Source organism: Apiospora hydei (assembly GCF_038363865.1).
Source record: "Apiospora hydei strain CBS 114990 chromosome Unknown utg000005l_segment0_segment0, whole genome shotgun sequence".
NCBI lineage: Eukaryota > Fungi > Ascomycota > Sordariomycetes > Amphisphaeriales > Apiosporaceae > Apiospora > Apiospora hydei.
In genome coordinates this window covers 1,797,411-1,816,768 of record NW_027117364.1, presented here as the reverse complement: position 1 = coordinate 1,816,768, position 19,358 = coordinate 1,797,411, and the positions used below count along the sequence as shown (strand labels likewise).

General features: G+C 52.9%; 4 protein-coding genes across 4 annotated transcripts; 3 read left to right on the top strand and 1 right to left on the bottom strand.

Annotated features, from left to right (window-relative positions):
- Positions 1 to 1,264: 1,264 nt before the first annotated feature.
- Positions 1,265 to 2,200, bottom strand: PG997_006046 (3-hydroxyacyl-CoA dehydrogenase- NAD binding domain; the record flags this gene model as incomplete). Its single annotated transcript, XM_066810361.1, has 1 exon — positions 1,265 to 2,200. One exon carries the CDS (start codon positions 2,198 to 2,200, stop codon positions 1,265 to 1,267), a length of 936 nt encoding a protein of 311 aa, XP_066669284.1.
- A 983-nt stretch (positions 2,201 to 3,183) lies between these two features.
- PG997_006045 (uncharacterized protein) lies at positions 3,184 to 4,197 on the top strand (the record flags this gene model as incomplete). The annotated part of the gene is made up of 1 exon (XM_066810360.1): positions 3,184 to 4,197. The coding sequence occupies one exon, from the start codon at positions 3,184 to 3,186 to the stop codon at positions 4,195 to 4,197; it is 1,014 nt and encodes a 337-aa protein (XP_066669283.1).
- Positions 4,198 to 7,354: 3,157 nt separating this feature from the next.
- On the top strand, positions 7,355 to 9,553 carry PG997_006044 (uncharacterized protein; the record flags this gene model as incomplete). Its single annotated transcript, XM_066810359.1, has 1 exon — positions 7,355 to 9,553. One exon carries the CDS (start codon positions 7,355 to 7,357, stop codon positions 9,551 to 9,553), a length of 2,199 nt encoding a protein of 732 aa, XP_066669282.1.
- A 676-nt stretch (positions 9,554 to 10,229) lies between these two features.
- On the top strand, positions 10,230 to 10,620 carry PG997_006043 (uncharacterized protein; the record flags this gene model as incomplete). Its single annotated transcript, XM_066810358.1, has 2 exons — positions 10,230 to 10,409; positions 10,594 to 10,620. The coding sequence occupies 2 exons, from the start codon at positions 10,230 to 10,232 to the stop codon at positions 10,618 to 10,620; spliced, it is 207 nt and encodes a 68-aa protein (XP_066669281.1).
- Positions 10,621 to 19,358: the final 8,738 nt, after the last annotated feature.

Below are 19,358 nucleotides of genomic sequence, written 5' to 3'. Positions count from 1 at the left end.
CTTGTTTCTTCTCACACTTCTCCGACGGATATCAGCTCCTGGCAATGGCGCTCTCCGGCGTCGTGCTGCCAGAGCTGGGGCAGGCCCAGGTACTGGTTCTCTTCATCAGATAGGTTTGGCATTGGTCGGGAATTTTGATTTCCTTGGAATGGTTATTGTACTTGTTGGGATGAATTGCTGTCTATATGGTCACTTTCGGCCTGTCGCTCATTGATACCAAAGTATGGAGTTTCGGATAGTCATATATACTCAAATTGAACTACTGCTCAGCTACTCTGGCCTAATTCAAGAGTCATCTTGAATATCAAGATAACCTCATTTTAAGGGTGCGTTTACGTATCTGAAGTCTCAGTGTTGGCTCAAGTTCCCGGATAACTGAAAATGGCATAACTCCTTAGCATTAGGATACGTGTAGTCGTCACCATTGGAATAGCTCGTTTAGACGTGACTTGTTTAGGGGCAAAACGTACAGTCCACACCGCCTTGTCCGGACCATCATCATTCTTCCTGTCTCCCTCTTCAATTTCGGGAGCCCAAACAGGCACTCACCAACAAGCATTCGCCTTACGCGTAAGCGCGCTGTGGAACAGCGAGTAAAGAAAACACTGACGACAGTCATGAAGCAAACATCGTGGGTCGGAAGGAACAATTGGCTCTCGACCACAGATACCCTGCCACTCCTCGCAAATATCGAAGGCTAATCGCGCGGTTCTGTATGCGTGTGGTGGGGAAGCAAGGGATGCGCTGCGCGGTAGGCGTAGAAGCCAGAAGCAGGCCAAGTCACAACGGGTTTCCCCCATCGTTCAATCACATGTTGATATTTGGCCGAGGGCCCTGCACCAAACGTGGACGATCTTTATATGTTTCAAGGTTAGTTTTTTCAGCACAGGCGAGACTCCTGGCGACACGTGGGTGGTAGACGCCGCACCCGGATGGTGAGTGTGTTGGGAAAAGGGGGTGTAGGGAATTCACTTTGTGCCGGGCTCGGCGGGCGATAGGGATTGGGAAGGGATGAAGTAGAACTTGCTTTAACGCAGTCAACTGCAGAGAAACACCTTGGGGAGAAACAAATTCGTTTTTTTATTGGTGGATTAGCCGCCATCCCGACGTATCTTTAGTCTTCTGACAAACCTAGGTAGCTACAACCGCAATACAAAGCAGCATCAGTCGTCACGACGACAACACGTGCAAAGCGGATCGAGACAGAGCATTGAGTCTCCAAAGAGAAGTTTCTCTTTCATCTTAATATTTATCTTATATGTACTTAATGTAGCTGGCCTCTAGTAAACAGAGACGTTCTGTCCTGCTTGGAGAAACCATTGAGTTTACTGTGCCTTCGGTGGGTACAGACCGCCCTTATCCGGGGTCTTGTTGCCGAGCTTCCCCCGTCAATGTACTTCTGCAGGTAGTCGATGACCCCGGGATCCTGAAGTCCGCGCTCCTTGATGTAGTGCTGCTCGATGTAGGAGACGGTGTCGAGCCCGACGAGGTCCATGCCCCCGGCGGGCGGGATCTCGCTCTTGACGAACATCTCGTGCCAGACGGCGTCGAGGTCCTCGGGCGTGGCGACGCCCTCGGACAGCACCATGAGGGACTCGCGCTTGACGGCGGCCCAGATGCGGTTGATGACGAAGCCCGTCGACTCCTTGCGGGCCTGCACGGGCACCATGGTGAGCGTCTTGAGGATGTCGAGGAGCCAGGGGAAGATGGCCTCGTGCGTGTCGCCGCACGTCATGAGCTCGACGACGCGGTTGCGCGGCGGGATCATGTAGTGCATGTTGAGGACGCGCGCGCGCGTCTCGGGCCGCAGGTGCCGCGACATCTCGCGCGACTTGTAGGACGACGAGTTGGTCGTCAGGACGGCGTCCTGGGGCGCCAGCCGCTCGAGCTCCGAGAAGGTCTCCTGCTTGATGGGCAGCTGTTCGGGCACGCACTCGGCGACGATGAAGGCGTTCTTGACGGCGGGCTCGAGCTCCTCAAAGAGCTCCACGCGGAGGTCGCTGCTCTTCACGTCCTCCTTGTAGTCGCGCGCGTGCTCCTGAATGTACTCGTGGGCTGCCGCTAGCTGCTTCGCGTCCGGGTCCCGCAAGTGCACCGTGTAGCCGCCCGCGGCCCAGGCGGCACCGATGCGGCGCCCGAGGACGCCGGCGCCCAGGATGGCGATGCTTCTGTTCTCGGTGGGCGGGTTGGTCCACGACATGATGACTGCTTGCAAAGAAAAAGGGCGGTTACTACAAACAGTATACGCAAAAACTCTGCCGGGTTTCCTGAGGTATTAAATCAGCCCGGGCCATTTTATACTTTGAAGATTCTCGTATGATACGCTGGCCCACTCTGGGGGGTTTACCGCCCCTACATAAACATCCACGTATCCTGGGGCATTGACAGGTTGGGTGGATATGGTTTATGGAGTGCGACAGCGTGAACCAGAACTGCCCGCTCGGCATTGCTGCATTTTGCAACTACTTAAGCAATCGGCCCTTTCCTATGAGCTCGAATGCCGAATGCCGGCCTCCATGTGCCGGCAGCTGCAGTAAAGCTTGTCATAGCATCTTCGGGGCATGATGGTCGCTGGCGTGGCCCTTGAAGAGCTAGCTAGCCTAGCGCCGTAGTCGGCGCCGCCGTAGATGTGGGCTGAAGTGGCACTTCCCGAGGTTCTCGGGGCATGACGCGCGGGATGTACGACGCCAGGAAGGATTCGCAAATTGACCGTCGGGTCCTGCTCACACCTTCGAGGGTGCCATAACGCGAGAGTCCGAATCTTGTAACGCAGAGCGGAAAGGTTGACTTGAAGCCCTGCAGCTGCAAGCTCCGGTTGCAGCAGTTGGCTAGGCCTGCGACACCATGGGGCACGATTCGGTGCATGTCTTCGCGATGAGAATGATCGATCCGATGCGGACTAGGCAGGCAAGACGCTGGTTGGAGTTCAAACGCTGTCGCCGCGCTGTTGTCTTGTGAGCGTCCGAGACTCGGCATCGGAGCGGAGCTTTCCGAATACTGACGAAGGCTGGAAGCTTATCTTATCTTGACAAGTAGGAGTGCCATCCAGATGGGATGTTGGCGACATTTCCTCCGGTAATGCAACGTATCATGTGGACGTCAATTGATACTTGCACCGTATACAATAGTTGTCAGTGTTGAAGATTTCGTCTTGTTTGGATTTTGTGTTTAGTCTGGGTCATCATGGCAGACAGGGTGCCTCGTATCGACATATCCCCGCCGCTGCTCAACTCCGCATGCCCGTGGGCCACAACCCGGGAAGACCTCGAGGCACTTTTCCGGTGTTCGTTCACAGGGGCAATCACCACCAGGACATCCCTACTCGGGGAGGGGTTTCGCCATGATCCTGATACCCACCAGTACACATTCTTCGACCCAGTGACGCATGCCACCAATGGCGAGACCGAGTCGTCGACTGCTACTATTCCCGAGACAGCAAGCCTCAATACACTGGGGTACAGCCCAGTCCCGCTCGAGACTTACCTCTCCTACATAAGTGATATATCCGGAGGTATTTCCAAGCTGACGAACAAATTGGTCATCGTTTCAGTAACCGGCACACCTGACGATGTTGCCAAATGCTATTGCTTCATTGCGAAGCATAGCCTCCAGGTGAACATGCCATTGGCTATGGAGGTCAACCTAAGTTGTCCGAACATACCCAATGCGCCGCCGCCAGCATACTCAGGCGAAGCTCTTTCGCGGTATTTGAACGTTCTGAGAGCTGCCATCAGCACAACGCCTGAACTCCCACGCATCCCCTTCGGGCTGAAGACGCCCCCTTACACCTACGCGGACCAGTTCAAGACGTTGGTATCTGCTCTTACGTCCGGAGGCTCGCCTTGTCCTGTCAGCTTTCTGACGGCAACGAACACTCTGGGCTCGTGCCTCGTATTGGCCAACGAGGACGGCGCTTCAGGGAAGCCTCGGCTCCCTGGATTGGGAGTAGGGGGGATGGCCGGAGCACCTTTGCATCCGCTAGCTTTGGGCAACGTGTTGACGCTTAGGAGGATGCTGGATGCAAGCGAGGCGACCAACCATGTGGATATCATTGGCGTAGGGGGCGTAGAAGATGGGTCTGGGTATGGAAGAATGAGAGGTGCTGGTGCCGCTGCGGTTGGCCTTGCGACTGCCCTGGGTAGGAAAGGTTTGAAGGTTTTTGAAGAGATCGGGCCGAACACGAACCATCCCCATTGACAGTCGGAGGCAAGGGCTGGGACCATTCCTCAAGTTATTCCGTACCTCTATACCAAACTGCTGTTCGATACCGCACCATACTGATTCCAGCTCGCGTAGCTCGCGGGCACCTCATGAAGCACCGGCGACCATACTGTTCTGCTCTATATGAAGCCAATACTAAACCTGAGGTTAGCAATAGGACATTGTTATGCCGAAGCTAGGTTGGCTCATGCCATACCGCCGCCATATTCAATGCCAATCTTCCGTAGGGATACAATCGAGATATCTTTCGCTTGCTTGCGGGATGCTACACACATACCAGTTTATGGATCGATAGTTCCAAACGCACCTCGAATGATGCAGGCGAGTTCCGGGCGACGAGCCTGTCCACCAATCGAATTATTCAGGGAGCCCAAGAAATTCTCCGCGGACAATGTTGAAACTCATCTGTAGAGAAGATGGGAACATCCAGGCTGCCAAGGTATACAGATTTGGGATATCGGGATCGCGAACCGTTGCTTTCTTCGTCAAACCCGGTCGACTCCGAGGCCATTGATTGGCGGAGAAAATATGCGCGGACGGTGAATCTTGGCCATCAGCACTGGCATGGCAGACCCCAAGTTTTGGAACCATGACAGCTCACGCTACTGTACTTAGGTCATGTAGGCTAGCAAGCAAACTAGGCAACCCCACTGAAGGAGAGACCAAAAGAGACCCCTCAGTCCCGACCATCCTCTGTCATTGGGCTCAGGAAATGTCCGATGCAGCAGCGGCACAGGACGCAACCTCAAGCTATTGTAAGAGATGTGTTTGATACATACAACAGACACAAATATAGAGAGACAGCCCATCAACACTTTGGTATCGTTTTATCGATTCAATGCCGCAGATACATGGACAGCGACAAGGAAAATATATTCTATTCTTAATATAGAAATCCATAGGGATCGAATGTTTGGATGCGTACATGCAGTGCACTGCCCGATATAAACGAACAATCACACTTGATGCATGACACGTTCACTCCAAAGCCTCGGCGCCCCCAAATTTCTATAATCGAAAGGCCCACAGGTCGTGCGTACCTCCATTCTGGGATAATGTTTAATGGGGCACATACCTAGCTGGGATGTAGGCATCGATGCGTATTTGAAGCTGGTAAGAGACATTGGTATGGAAGCATCGTGACTGGAGGAAAAGACTTATCAGGGGCGTTGGAAGTGTGACTCCAACCTGTGTTTCTCAAGCTGAAACCTTGGTAACGTATGTTGACAACCTGCCAACAATTTATCCGGCCACCAGACAGGTTGCGGTTATGTAACGTCTAATCAAGCGCAGACATAAGGGCACCATCCAAATGAAACATTTCAACCCAGAGCCGGACCATGGTTCAGCACGTAGCACGGGACTTTAAGAGACACCTAGGCGGCCGGGAAACGTGTACATCATGTATCAAGCAAGAGCGAACTCCAGGGCACTGTAGAAGCGGCATGATAGGACAGGTTGATACATTTGATGCACATACGAGCGAGCGGGTTTTGCCAACCCCACCATTTCCTGGGTAGGGGTTATCTGCGTCCTTGGATTTCCACGCTTGCTTTTATGGGATGGGCTCGATTTTTTCGGCACTATCCACCAGAATATTGATTGAATCGCATCACAGCCATTACTAAATGGGAACCATAACTCTCTTCCCTAAAATTCTGCATACCTACATGTATATATAAAGTATGTATGTACTGTAGATATATCGGACACCCGTCCTTAAGTCTCAAAGCGTGGTGTGAATTATCCCGACTCGAGCTTGGCATGCTGATAGTGGACCACGTTCCCCACGGGCTAGTCAGAAATCCCCCAGCATCCATCCATGGATCTCCACGAACTCTTTCAGATTTGCTTTAACAAGTGTCGCGCGATCGCAGGGGGGCCTAGAAACCGCATCGGGGTCCTTCACACGTTGAGGCGAAAGCAGTAGGCACCGTTCGGTTGCTTATATGCGCTCGCTGAGGTCGCCCTCGCCCATTCTTACCTGGCCTATTCAGCCTGCCTCAAGGCAATTAAGCTGGTCTCGGTATTACCCGACTTTATCCATCCAGTACGCGACCAAGAGATCTGGTCTCGAAACCGAAGGAAAACCTCTAATGTAAGCTCAGATCCATATCTCCGACTATCCGGCCTCGAAGGGAAACAAGAAACAACATCGAAGATCAACAAGAGAACCGTCTTTGTTTCAAGGTTTACTACCCCGGCACCCCCTCTCAGACGAGCATCTTGGACCCCGGCAGCCTGGCCTGACTGAGGTGGGCTGAGAGGTTCATCCCCAGTCGATCAACCCGATTGCGCCGGGACCGACAAGTCCTGGAGAATCCTGCGATTTGGTAGCTGGAAGAATTATAGCCACAGCTTCCTTGGGACAAGACACGGTAAGCCGTGGCCTCTCAGGTATATTATTCCGGCCATCTATCTTATCTCTCCTTCTATAGGTAGTATCGCTTGGTCAATTACCTGCGATACTGTTGTGTCCCCTCCACGGCTTGCGACGCTATACTTCACGTCAACACTACCTCAATTTGACAACCCAAGAGGTGCTCAGCGTCGAGGAAGATCACCATCCACTGAAGGTCATCACGCCCGATTTCACACCCCACCTTTTTGTGACAGGTGACGGCGTCGTGTCTGCAATTTATTACCACCAATAACCCTCGCTGGTATGTTCCCACCTGGCGATCTTCCTTGAACCCCAGATCCTTACTTATCTAGATACTAGACATCTGCACGTCACAAGTGTCGGCACTCTTCCCCAACATCTCCCGTAGCAAGCGTGGCCGTGTGTTTGGCCTAAGTCGCGACTCCGCATTGACTACTCAGTCATTTTTGTCATGCGAGGTTCGTCTCTGAGGCGATAAAACATACTTTCTGGGATACGTGATAGAGCCCCGAACCCCTTGAAGCTAGGACTCGTCGGTGGGCAACAATCCGTGGATGATTCATTTTCGGGTTGTACGCTTACTGTTCCTGGAATCGTGCTTGCGGATTTCGGTCGGATTTTCCGGGCTAGCTTGCGGTGTTACTAACAGAAACGCCTACGCCCTCCGTACGCAGGATGGCCGCGGTCCATCAGTTACAGGCAACGCCGTCACCGTCTACGCATCGTCCCCGGAGCATGGTTGAGGCAAATATGGCACCGACGCCTGGAATGGAGATTGACCATCGTTCCGAATCGCCAGCGACGAACGGGGTCAGGTTCGGGAGTGGACCGCAACAAGGCGACGCGAGGATTCCCGTCGTTGTTTATGGATCGGGCCAGGAGCAAATCGTCTCGGTATTTGCGGACGTTTTGGGAAAACCTTCCCGATTGACACAGGATTTTCGGAACGTCACGTCTGCAGATGTAGAATATGTTGTCGGTATTCCTGCGGAGAAAGCCAAAGAGGACATAGCCACTCGCGACAGGGCTCTAATGGTCGTCATCAATGCACATTGTGTGGCTCTTGGTATGCCGCCAGATACAGTGTTGTCATCACAATGCGACTATGAGTTTCTATACACGGAAACTCCTTTCTTCCGTCGGGACTTGGCACGCTTCACTTCTTTCGTCCTCGGCCAGATCAACCACCATGAAGAGCTTATGGCAAAGCCTCGGACCTATTTCATCTCGACCACCTTTCCAGATGTGCGCGCAGCCCTTCCGAACCTGGACATACTAACGGTCGGGGCTGATGCTGTAGAGATACGCGTTGACCTGCTCAAGGAGCCACTTGATGGCGGCAGCTTCTCGGCGGTGCCTAGTCTGAGCTATGTGGGTGAGCAGGTCATGCTGCTGCGGCAGAGGACAGAGTTACCTCTCATCTTTACAACTCGCTGTACTAGGGAAAACGGTCGCTTTCCCATGGAAAATCCGGGCTTGTACTATGACTACTTGTACCGGGCGATTCAGTGGGGCGTGGAATATATCGACGTGGAAGTCTGGCTTCCCGAATCTATCCGACAGAAGCTTCACGAGCAAAAGGGCAACAGTCATATCATGTCCGCATTTCATGACTTCTCGAGCACTTTCAAGTGGCCTTCGGCTCAGGCTCAATCGGTATTTCTCGAATCAAGGAAATACGCAGACATTGTCAAGATGATTGCTTTCATCAGCGAACACAACGAAAACTTTGAGCTCGAATACTTCCGCTCCAGGATACGAGCAGAATATCCAGATGCGCCACCCCTTTCCATGGTAAACATGGGGGAAACAGGGCAGCTATCGCGTACGCTCAACAAGGTGTTCACTCCCATAACCCATCCTTTGCTTCCGATCATCGCTGCCCCGGGTCAAATGAGTGCATCGGAAATCAACGCGGCGCTCTCACTGCTTGGCCAACTACCGAAAAGGAGTGTTTACGGCATTTGTACTCCCGCCGCACGCGTCGCCACCCCCCAAGCGCCATTCTATGAAAAGTGTTTCAATGAGTTGGGGTTGCCTCATGCATTCTCCGTTGTGGAAAGACATCCTAAAGCGGGTGGTATCGAAACATGGTGCGATCAGAGATCCTTTGGCGGTGCCTATTTGAGTCCAGCTGTTCCTTATCCTAGTTTACTGCGGAATAATCCCTTCTTTGCTCGGTTACGCGATGGTTCGGGTCCAGTACTTACTGAGGCTGCTCGGGTTATCGGCATGATTGATACCATTGTCGTACTCTCGGGAGCCAGCTCGACCCCTGTCTCGGCACCGGCGTCTATTCCCTCGAGTCCAAGTCGGCGTGGCGAATCGAATTTCTCTGGGCACCAGATTGCGAATTCCGGCTTACCCCCTAGCTCCACTATCATCTTGGATAATGCAAGCTGGCGTGGCATACTGAGTACACTTACACGGGATCTGGCCCCTTCGGCCTATTTTGGCCGTACCGCCTTGGTGCTGGGCTCGAGTTCCGATGATGCCGCATCTACGATATACGCACTCAAAGCCCTGAAGATAGGCAAAGTCTATACTGTGGGATTCAAGACACCATTTTCGCTTGCTCGCGGCATGGACATCGAACCATTCAACAGCCTCGAGAGCCTGCAACGTGCGCGTATGGTAGGCGATGAGGCCAGCCCTTTCGTCATAGTTTCTGCTCTAAGTCCCGACAAGAGCAACATTGTAGGTATGCTGCTCCGCGTATTCGGTGGATCCAGGGGATCACCACCCCCAAATACACATAAGGTGTTCCTGGACCTGGCCGATGGACCGCGAAAGGGGGACCCGGGAATCGTGGCAGAGCAGAGCGGCTTTGCGGCTTATGGTGTCGCGGACTCTTCGGCATTTACGACAGTCGAGACTCTGAGGCTTCTGGTAGGACAGAACGTGCCGTATAGTTTCGTCCGACTAGCCAGCGGACGGGGAATGTTTTAAGTTCTCCGCACGACCTCGCGCTGGTTGTCGTATCGCATTGGTTCTTCCTTGAAGTAGCCGCAGTGTGATCGATATACTAGAGCGCTACAGCCGTGCCTGGCGATTGACAGCATGTCCTCCCGATTGCCAGAGGTCGTTTGGTTTACGAGAGTCTTCACACGGATCCTCAAAAGCGAGCCATGCCCTGAGGTATATCAAACCACGGCCTCCCAAAGGGGAGGGGCATTATTATATTCCTGTCTGGTCGCAACGGATGAGCGACACGGTTTCTACCATGCAATATAGCATGCTGCAAGTCTGAAGTTGCACCAGTCTTGATGCCGGGCGCTGGAGGGAAAGATGACTGGCGTAGCATGTTCGCGGCGTTATAGCTTTGGGAGTTTGCTGTATGAAGTGGGAATAGGGGGCGTGAGCATTGATTCGACACTTTGAATATATCAACACAAGGGGGAGGGGGGTGACTTTTGGCTAGCCTACACGACTGGGAAATGGATAGATACCATGTTCTTCGCTATATCTCAATGCTGTATCGGTAAGAGGATGGTGAGTTGGATACCATAGATCTATAATATCACCTGTCTGATTTGATCCGTCGTAAAACAGTTCATCGATTATGTCGCATCAATGTTCGATCATGGTGTGTGCAATATATTTATCCACGGCGGAGTCTCTGATGATGACGTGGCCATCATCTATTCACCTTGGCGGCGTCTCGAAAACGCTCGGCTCGGCGACCCTGCGAAGCATCGTCAAGAGCCACCCCGACGTGGGCGAGCGGTGGTACCCGGGCATCTTGCAGGACATCCGGGAGCAGCAGGCTGAGGAGGCTAGGGGAGGAACGAGGGGGTTGACAGCTGTATGTACTGCCATTCTATCCCAACATGGCCTCTCTTATCAACTGGCTGAGTTTTCACCGTCTCGCGAGTGCGTCCTTCATTCCCAATGGCCGAGTACTGCTGGGGTGATATAGGTGCACAATATCTCGGCGTCTAACCAATGCTCTAACCAACTAAGCCAGCCCGTCCCCAACCGGGCAAAAGGACGACGTTGTCAAGTCAGCGTCTTGACCGTCTACTATATCTTATCACCAATCCTTACACGTACATAATGCCTTTATCTGACGACGGATAAACTCTCAAGATTGAACAAGTATCCTCGTTCTACGCATCGATAGATAGAAGCAGGATAACATAGGACGTCGAGCAAGTCCTATTTTCCCTTTCTCCCTTACCCCCTTCTCTCTATCTGCTTTTACCCCCTTTTCGCACAGCACTGCCCTCACGAATGCTAAATGTCCGCCAGACTCCACAAGACGGAGAAAAAAAGTAGACCCATACAAACGTCAACCACCGTAATCAATAGAGATTAAGGGGCGGCGGGTTCGCTCGCCATTGTGGCAACATTCTCACCCAGACCGTTTGTTATCGTGGGGGGCTTAGGGGTTGCTTGTGCTCTTGACTCTTGACATGGCCGTTTGGATGGAGATCGGGAGATTCAAGGTATGGATACACGATGGTGCACTTGTGAAGGTTTACTCCGTGGTGGGTTCGCGATCTAACTAACCAGTATTCCCGCGGCTGCGCCTCAGCAAACGGAGTGGGTGTCGTCGTTAAGAGGGGCACCGTTTTCTTTGGCCGATCTACATGGCGATCGTACATGTTTCTATTCTAGCATTCCTGGATGGTGGTGTATGTTCAGTGGCGAGATTGAAACGCTTACGCATTCCCCAAGGGTGCTCCAGACAAGTGGAAGAAAGAAGCCAACTTTTTTGTGACGTACGTGCCTCCCAAACCTCGATGTTGAGAGCACATTTGGTCCAATTCGTGTCGAATACCATGATACAGTTCTCCGTAAGCGTTCAAGGTCGTCATTTTGGGCTTGCCATTGCCCCTCTGCCTGTTGCTTCCATCCAGTCACTGCTGAGGGAGGCGAGTTTGATTGGGCACCAGGACGTTGCGTTCGCTAGACTGGATGGGGGCATGCCACCTACTTTCTTGAGGGTGTCACAAGGTATGGTTTCGGTCCGCTGAGCTCCATGGCCCCGAGAGAATAGTCGACGGAAAGGGTGATGCCACGGAAGGGGCTACGGAAGTCGCACCGGCTTTCCCTATATTTAGAATTCCCAGGAGGGTAGTCAGCGTATGTCTGAATCCGAAATGGTGCGGCAAGAGCCTTGAAAAGTAAATGGTTGGCAGCATGCGGATGACGTGAATGCTTTCAAAATAATTGTTTTTTTTCAAAAGAAGCAGACCTGAAGGGAATGAAGCCGAAAGAAGCCTGTGTATGTGTATGATTCGGGGCTCTCCCCCGTGGGGTATGTTGGCATGACAGCGAGGCAGACGAACAGCCGCGTCCGGCTCTCGCCTTATCTCTTTCTCTCTCTGTTTCTCTCTCGCTTCCTTCCCCTTGGTATAGCTGCTTGTAAACAGAAAGAGAGGAATAAGATTAGACATGAAACCGGTGGCGTCGGCCTTGTACGTCTCGGGAAACCAGCTCGTCAAGATGCATGCAGGAGCGTGGACCAGACGCAAGTCAGTTCACGGAGGCTTCGGTATTGAGGTTTTCCTGTGCTTAGGCGGCCATGTCATGCATAGTCGTTACGTCTGTCCGAGGTTGGACCGGGTTGGCACACACATACTTACATATGTATGTATGTGTCGAGCATCATGCGCACAAACAATACCTGGTCTGGGCGACTAACTTACATACAGACATCCATACAGGAGATCCAAAGGCGCATCTGTGGAGAAAAGAAGAGCCAGAGCCTCCGATAGTACGCATGTGTGTAAGCAAGTATGTAGGTTGTTAGGCATGTAGGCGCTGCTAGATACGGATATGTAAACTTCTCGCATGACAGACAACGCCCACGCCTCTCCTGTGCTTCTCGCACGACTCGGACTTACCTAGACGAGGCGAAGGTGCTTACCGTGGAGACTCGTATTGCGTATTAAAGGGAGAGAGAGAGAGAAAGAGTCCTCGCAGAAAAACATGGGGTACAGTTGGGCCCTTGGAAAGTACCTTGCGTGTCGTGTAAAGCCGGTAGCTGATGGATTCCTGCAATACGTTTGATCATCAGCACTTCCCTTGTTCGGGGCATCGAAGCGTGCCTATCGAACGTCTTGCCGCAACGCCGACATCCTGTCCGCGTGTGTAGACTGTATGAAGTCATTATGCTCCAGAGGTGTGGTAAGCCATCAAAGTGGTCAACCTCCGTCGATGGACGAGTGCGTATCATGCCGAGCCTAGAGAAAAGCCTTTGCCAGGTCAGGCATCTGCAGGCTCGGCGTACACCATGCCTTGCCTTTGGGGAGATTTGTAGGGACTTTGCAAGGTGCTGGTGCCCAACGGCACCGTGGAAGGAAGCTCCAGCGTGAGTGAGAAAGGCTCCCCCAATCGATAGGCGCGCGCAGCATTGATTCAGGTGCATCATCCATTGGCCCAACCCGGGTTTGCTGGCTCTAGAAATCCTACAGACGACGAGTGAAACAGAACGCTGTGGAGCATTCCGGGCCTGACCCATTATGCAGCCAGGTCCTCGGCGCCTTCGATCACCTGAAGATAGGGGGGAGAGAGGGGCAAAGGGAAGGTCTTGTCGTCGATTTCATCAATTTTCTTCAAGAACCGAGGTCTGAATAGCCGCTACCGGGGCATATGGATTTCGCCATCACGATGCTGGGGCAGATCAACAAAGTCCTTGCTCGGTGGTGAGCCGAGTGGAAGCTGACGACGGGGCCATCCCATAAAACACGGACTTCGTAGACGCACACACACACACATGCAGCCGAATACTACTGCAAAGAGCGAAGGATCCCGGCCGCCAGAAGAGGGCTGAAAAAAGTTCAGACGACAATGCCTGTTTCTGCTCCATCAGGATTGGACCGATCAGTGACTGACAGGCGCGAGTTGCGACGATCTGGTTTCGAAGTAGCAGTCAAGGAATGCCATCGTTCGCGACAACGTGGATAGGTAGCATTGATCCACTGCAGGGTAAGTACCCAGGCAATGTAAGTCATTGCCAAAGCCGGCGTTGTGTGCAGGCGTTGTCCTTGTCACGACCGCGGAAACCCGGTGAAGCGTGGTGCGGGACAATTGCTCCATGTGTGCTAGCCCTGCCAACTTGTGGGAGTTGAGCTAGTTGCGCCCTGGTGGTGCTCTGGAAATTTCGGGACACTGATTGCGCCCCAAACGTACTTACCGAAAAGACCCCTCTTGCTACCTAGGTAGTTGGTTTGGCATGGCATGGCAGCTTGCCGTTGACGCTGTTTTCGTCGTTGACGTTGCCGTCGTCGTCATTGCCCGAGGCGTTGTCGTCGTGTCTCTCTCCCAAGTCGTCGTGTTGGCTGGTTCAACGTCGTATGAGGGTGCCGAGTCTCCTACTTCATAAGGCGATTGGGCTGCTTGCCACATACGTTGGTTGGGTGGTAGTAGTGCCAGTCGGTGCCAGTAAGTGCCAGTGCCAGAGCACCGTAGCTTTTACTTTACCTGGTTGGGGGCCTGGAACCTTGGAACCTTGGAACCTGCTAGCCGTTTAGCTCCAAGTGCCCTGTTCGTCTGGTCTTTTCGGGGCTAACGGTCGCAACCGTCCCGTCTTTCCAGCGGGTGGGGTGCCCTGTAGGGGCCCTGTAGGGGTGGCCCTGCCTTCGTCTGCCTGCCCTCTCAACACCTCTCGACCCTGCAACCCTGCAACCCTGCCTGCTCGGTGGGCGCTGGTGCCAGTTGGCAGCCAACGGCCGCGCCGGCTTCCCCGCCGGTCCCCTGCCCGCCTGCCAGCAACGACTATAACACCGCTCTTATACCCGTTCTCCACGTTTTTTTCTGGCCTCATGTCTGTCTCAGTCCCGAACATCTGGGCTTTGTATAGCAGACGGCAGCTATAGTAGCGCCATCATGCGCCGGGATGAGCGAAGCTGAGATAGACGAGGCAGACGTAGCTCCATCTCGCCCGTCACGTCCAAGCTTTCCCGGCCTTCGCTTCTTGACGCCAAACATGCTGGCATCCATCTTCATGCTCATGCTCATGCTCATGTTCAATGCGTTCATACATAGATAGAGCAGATCTGGGTTCGGTTGCTAGATATGTGGCTTAGCCTTAGCATCCATCCATTCCATCCAGACTATTTCTCGGCCGGTACCGCACCTGGCCCAAGTCGGCAGGTCCATGTAAAATCGCAAGATTGTACGATTCGGGACCAGAGAAAGCCCGGCAGTGGCACAATCCTGCGATAAACGCGACTTTAGGGTTGTTCTGTTCCTCTTCCCCTATGTATGGCGTACGTACGCTGGTACCGACGGGACCCAGCCGAGAATGGACCGTGGTACTGTTGGAGGAGCACGCCCGCCCTGACACGATTTACACCGGGGGCCCTACAAGCTTGGGCACGGTTTGGCGGGCCCCCTTTCACGTCACAAGCAGCTGAGCTACCATCCATGCTGTCTGCACTCCTGAAATCTCCCTACTGCATCCCACTGATTCAGGTAGGTAGGAGCTGGGAGCTTTGGCGGTTTTTTCGGTTGTCGGTCAAGAGGCCTGCTAGTTTTCAATTAGTACGGTTACTTCACAGCCACGATGGCCATTGGTTACATCCTAGCTTAAAGTTCATCGAATGTTCTTCTGCTCTGGTACCGAGCACGTTGCAGCAATCCACATCCACAGGAACCGGGGGTGGGCGTGTGCTGCCTTGGGCATTTGCTGCATCTCTGCTACCTTCACGTAGTAGTAGTAGCAGTAGTAGTAGTTGGAGCAAGGCGTGTCAAATGTATGCGCATCTGTCTGGTCTTAGTACTAGCTGCCCGTTCCATCTCAACTCCAGCTGCAAGGCGGCCGAGTCGTCGCCAGATTGAAAGCAACCCCTTGGGTCGTGCCTTCATCTCGAGCAGCAGCCACAGATAAGCATAAGCGAGAAGCGAGAAAGACCAGATGAATCCTACCTAGCCAATCGAAACACGTTTGCCGATCATGCCACAGACGATGGACAACTGCCGCGTGGAGTCCTGTGCTTGGTAGGCTAGTTGGCATGCGAGAGGAGAGCCCGCATCCAGCACGGCTATAGAACGTACGTTATGTATAATACCCTATAATATAATATGGTGGTTGAGACAGAATTGTTTTCGCCTGCTTAAGCGACTGCCCGGCTCCAAACTTGTCGCGGGCTTGGGCGAAGCCAAAAGAAAGCAGGAGCAGGGCCGTCCCAGTATTGCAGCTCGTCACATGCCCCATCCGCTAAGCTGCGCGGGCTGGTTGGGAATCGCACATACATACATAGGGCCAAGCGGCGGGTGCTGAGATCTGTAGAAAGCCGGTTCCTAGATATTGATGAAAAGCCGATGCAGGTAATCTAATTCGCCTTGGTGATCAATGGGCCCTCTGCATCTACAACATCATCGCCTTCTCACGGTCTAAATTATTATTGCTATTATCAGGTAAGAATGCATGCATACTGATGCATCACCACACCTAGTAGAATGCGATCATTATTTACCCTTCCTTCTTCTTTTCAATTCTATTCTACAGGCCAGTTGGCTATGTATATTCATTCACCCGTCTCTCGCTTCCATATTAACCTCGTGGGTAAAGTAGGAAAGGATACAGTAGCATGCGGGGAAGCAGAGAGGGCAGCAACATGCCCAACTCCAATAGAGAAATGATCTGGCTGGCGTCGAACTGAGCGATCGAGTGTTTGAGCATTATATCATGCATAGGGCCGATATATTAATAGCCAATTAATTATATACGTACACGCCTGCAGTAAGACTGTCCGTTTTAGCAGCTAGCATCAGTGAATGCTCAATTATAGCCATCAATTACTACGTCAATGCATTCATTCGCCAACCTCCCGAATAGAATGTTGAGAGTGAGGATCTATCAAGACTCGTAAAATCACGGCATCTAGATGGAAGGAACCCTTGGACCGAGACCTGTAGCAAGGTTCAATGCTCTATCTTATCAAGTACCTAGGTACCTACGCGGCAAACCCCGCGCGCTAAGAGGATGTACCTTGGAAGGTTAGGTGGGCACATGCAAACATGCCAGACACACCTCACATCAAATTGATGGCTTCGAGGAAGAAACTACATGGACCGCCGGACGTGCCTGCTGCTCTCATCTTGACATGGCCCGCTTTCACGGCATGCGATTTAACCTATTTGCAGAAGGTCGACTTGGACTTCGCAGCCCCCGTTTTCTTTCTTGTCCGGTGCAAAACGACCGGCCATGGGAAGCAGGCGAAGAAGGAAACAATATTGAAGCTGCAGCCCCCGCAACAAGGTCTCCTCCGGTAGAATCGTGATCATACACATACAGTCGCAGCCATCCTCGGCTCTTCTTCCCCGTTCGGTGAGGCGCCATTGGACCTCGTCCTCCGAATGTCTCGCCCGTGCTGAGGAGCGGGCGAACCATGGTTCACGGCTGAGTGAATTCCAAGGCCAGCGTCACATCACTGCAGCATCTATTCCGCGGCCACACGCCATTCTGGAGCATCGCGAGCCTTAAAGCGGCTCGTGATAAGGCCCACGGTGAGCATTCGAACCCCATCCCAACGTTCAAAAGGGATGTGTGCGCTGGGCAAAAAGAAGCGGGTAAAATAAGCAACATGAAAAAGAGACGTCGGCACAAGGATCCATGTTCTCGATGTTATAGGCGCAGTACATTTACACAGGGCGGGCGAGAGACGGCGTCGTGGGTAGTAGTTGCTTCAACTTGCCCGATTGGGCCAAAAAACGGACGCCATGCTGCAAGTCGAGCCGTGGTCAGGTCCAGATGAAACCAGGTCACCCGCCGCTAGATGCGAACAGCTCAGTTTAGCCTTGGAAAGTCGGCGGGCAGGCGGGCAGGCAGGATGGGATCGAGGTCCAAAGTGGAAATTCTTACGAACTCTCGGATTTCTGGAATAGCATGAACAGCGATGAACCTTGATCGCAGATTTTCCGAGTTGCAACTTGCAAGGTCCTGCCCAGCAGCTCATTACCGACTCCCGGCTGATGTCATTACTCGCGCGCTGTCGATAGGCACACAAACTAATCCGTTTAATCCGGTAGAAGCTGCCCGGGCGTGCTGTGGCCACGATGTTCTCCAGTGGACCACAACGCCCGTGGCCATGATCCACGAAGAGCACTGACACACTGACCCAAGGTTGCTTCACCGATTGGCTGGCGTCCACCGGCTCCCGCCAGTTTCACTCGCTCTAGCGTCCACCGGCTCCCGTCAGTTTCACGCGCTCTAGTCGAACGTCTCGTCCGTCGCTGAAGGTTCTGGCGGGTTCCCATCGTTCCCTGGCAGCAACTTGTGTCGAAACCAGGAACGAAACACGCCTTGCTCGTGTCACTGCGCATCATACCAAAAAATACCACAAACCTACTTTTAATAATAGCTGACAGCAGATGCACCCCAGCTGCCTGCTGAACCTTCCGTGGGCAGATTGACATGGGTTGAAGTCGTACAATCACCCTCAGGTACGTGCAAGTGCGCATGCGATGCTTGATCCGGTGTTACACAGCCGGGTCCTCTCGCGGCAATGCAGAGAGAGAGACAGGCATCACCATCATGTGGCTACGAGTATGCAGACGGCACGCACGCATGCACACTAAGCAAGCATAGTCGAACGCTTACTGTGTAAGTCGTTGTAGAAGTTTGGCTACGCTCCTCTACGAATGCGAACAGAATATGCGCCCAGAGCCCATCCGTCATTGCAGATCCTGGGTCAGCCAGTAGTCAGCAGGCATGTTCCGTTACCATTGCGCCGTGCAGTAACCTAGACTGTCGCGCTACCTCGTTTCCCCCCATCCACGTCGACCAGGATTCATCCCCGTTCAAGACTGATCTTTGGAGTCGCCAGTCGCAACCACAGCCGCACGAATAGCAGTTCGCCATCATCAAATGAGATGGTGTGCACGCTGTGACTACCCCAAGCAACCTGGACCCTGAAATGGACCTGATCAATAATTCAGTGCATTACGCAACGAGTCTACATCTCAGCAGCGACACCAGGTTCAAGTGAGCACTCCAAACAGGCTATAGTATGACTATACATACTCTTTGCCGGCTCGCTGCTGGCTTCAAGTCAATGCCGAGGGAAGGAATCTAGCAAGGCGAGGAGCATCGTCTTGCATTACGACAGCTCTTGCCTTTTGACACGTTCTCTGCACCGTTTTGATTGCGTTCAAGTCAGGGTTCATGGCCAAGCGGATACCAACAGTCCACAATATCAGCTTTGGGCGCAGAAATCTGGAAGTCAGTCATTTCAGTGTATGGGGGTGTTCTTTTTTCCGCGGTCTCAGGCCGGCCTGGGATGTGGCGGTTCCAACTTACTTCCCTGCGATTTTTCTTCGTTTTTCTTCTGGTGCCTGCGACGGCGATTTGTTGCCAATGCAACGAAGAAGTCATCTCGAGAATGAGACAAGTCAATTCTGGTTTGCAATGCTCATTTTCACATTGGGAGGAAGACCAACGGCTATGCGTGAGGATTGCCAACAAGCTGCATCCTATGCTGCGCTGCTAGCCCGTCGGATATCTAGAATCCCATCTGCTCTTGGTCCGTTACGCCTTCTGGAAGAAGAAGAGGTGGAATAGAAGGGAGGTACGTGCACCTAGGGCAATCTCCCCCTTCCAAGGCCTCGGGTTTTTGCCTGATCGCAAGACAAACACACACTATTCTCGATCAAACCGAGGGAGCGGAAGCTGGGAGGCTTCTGTCGAGGAACCATGATCGTAGACAAATCCCAGTTGGGGTCTGTCCTTCATTCCCGAGCGACGAGGAGTCGATACACAGACAATTTAGAGATGTACATGCAAGGATCACGGTAGGTACGG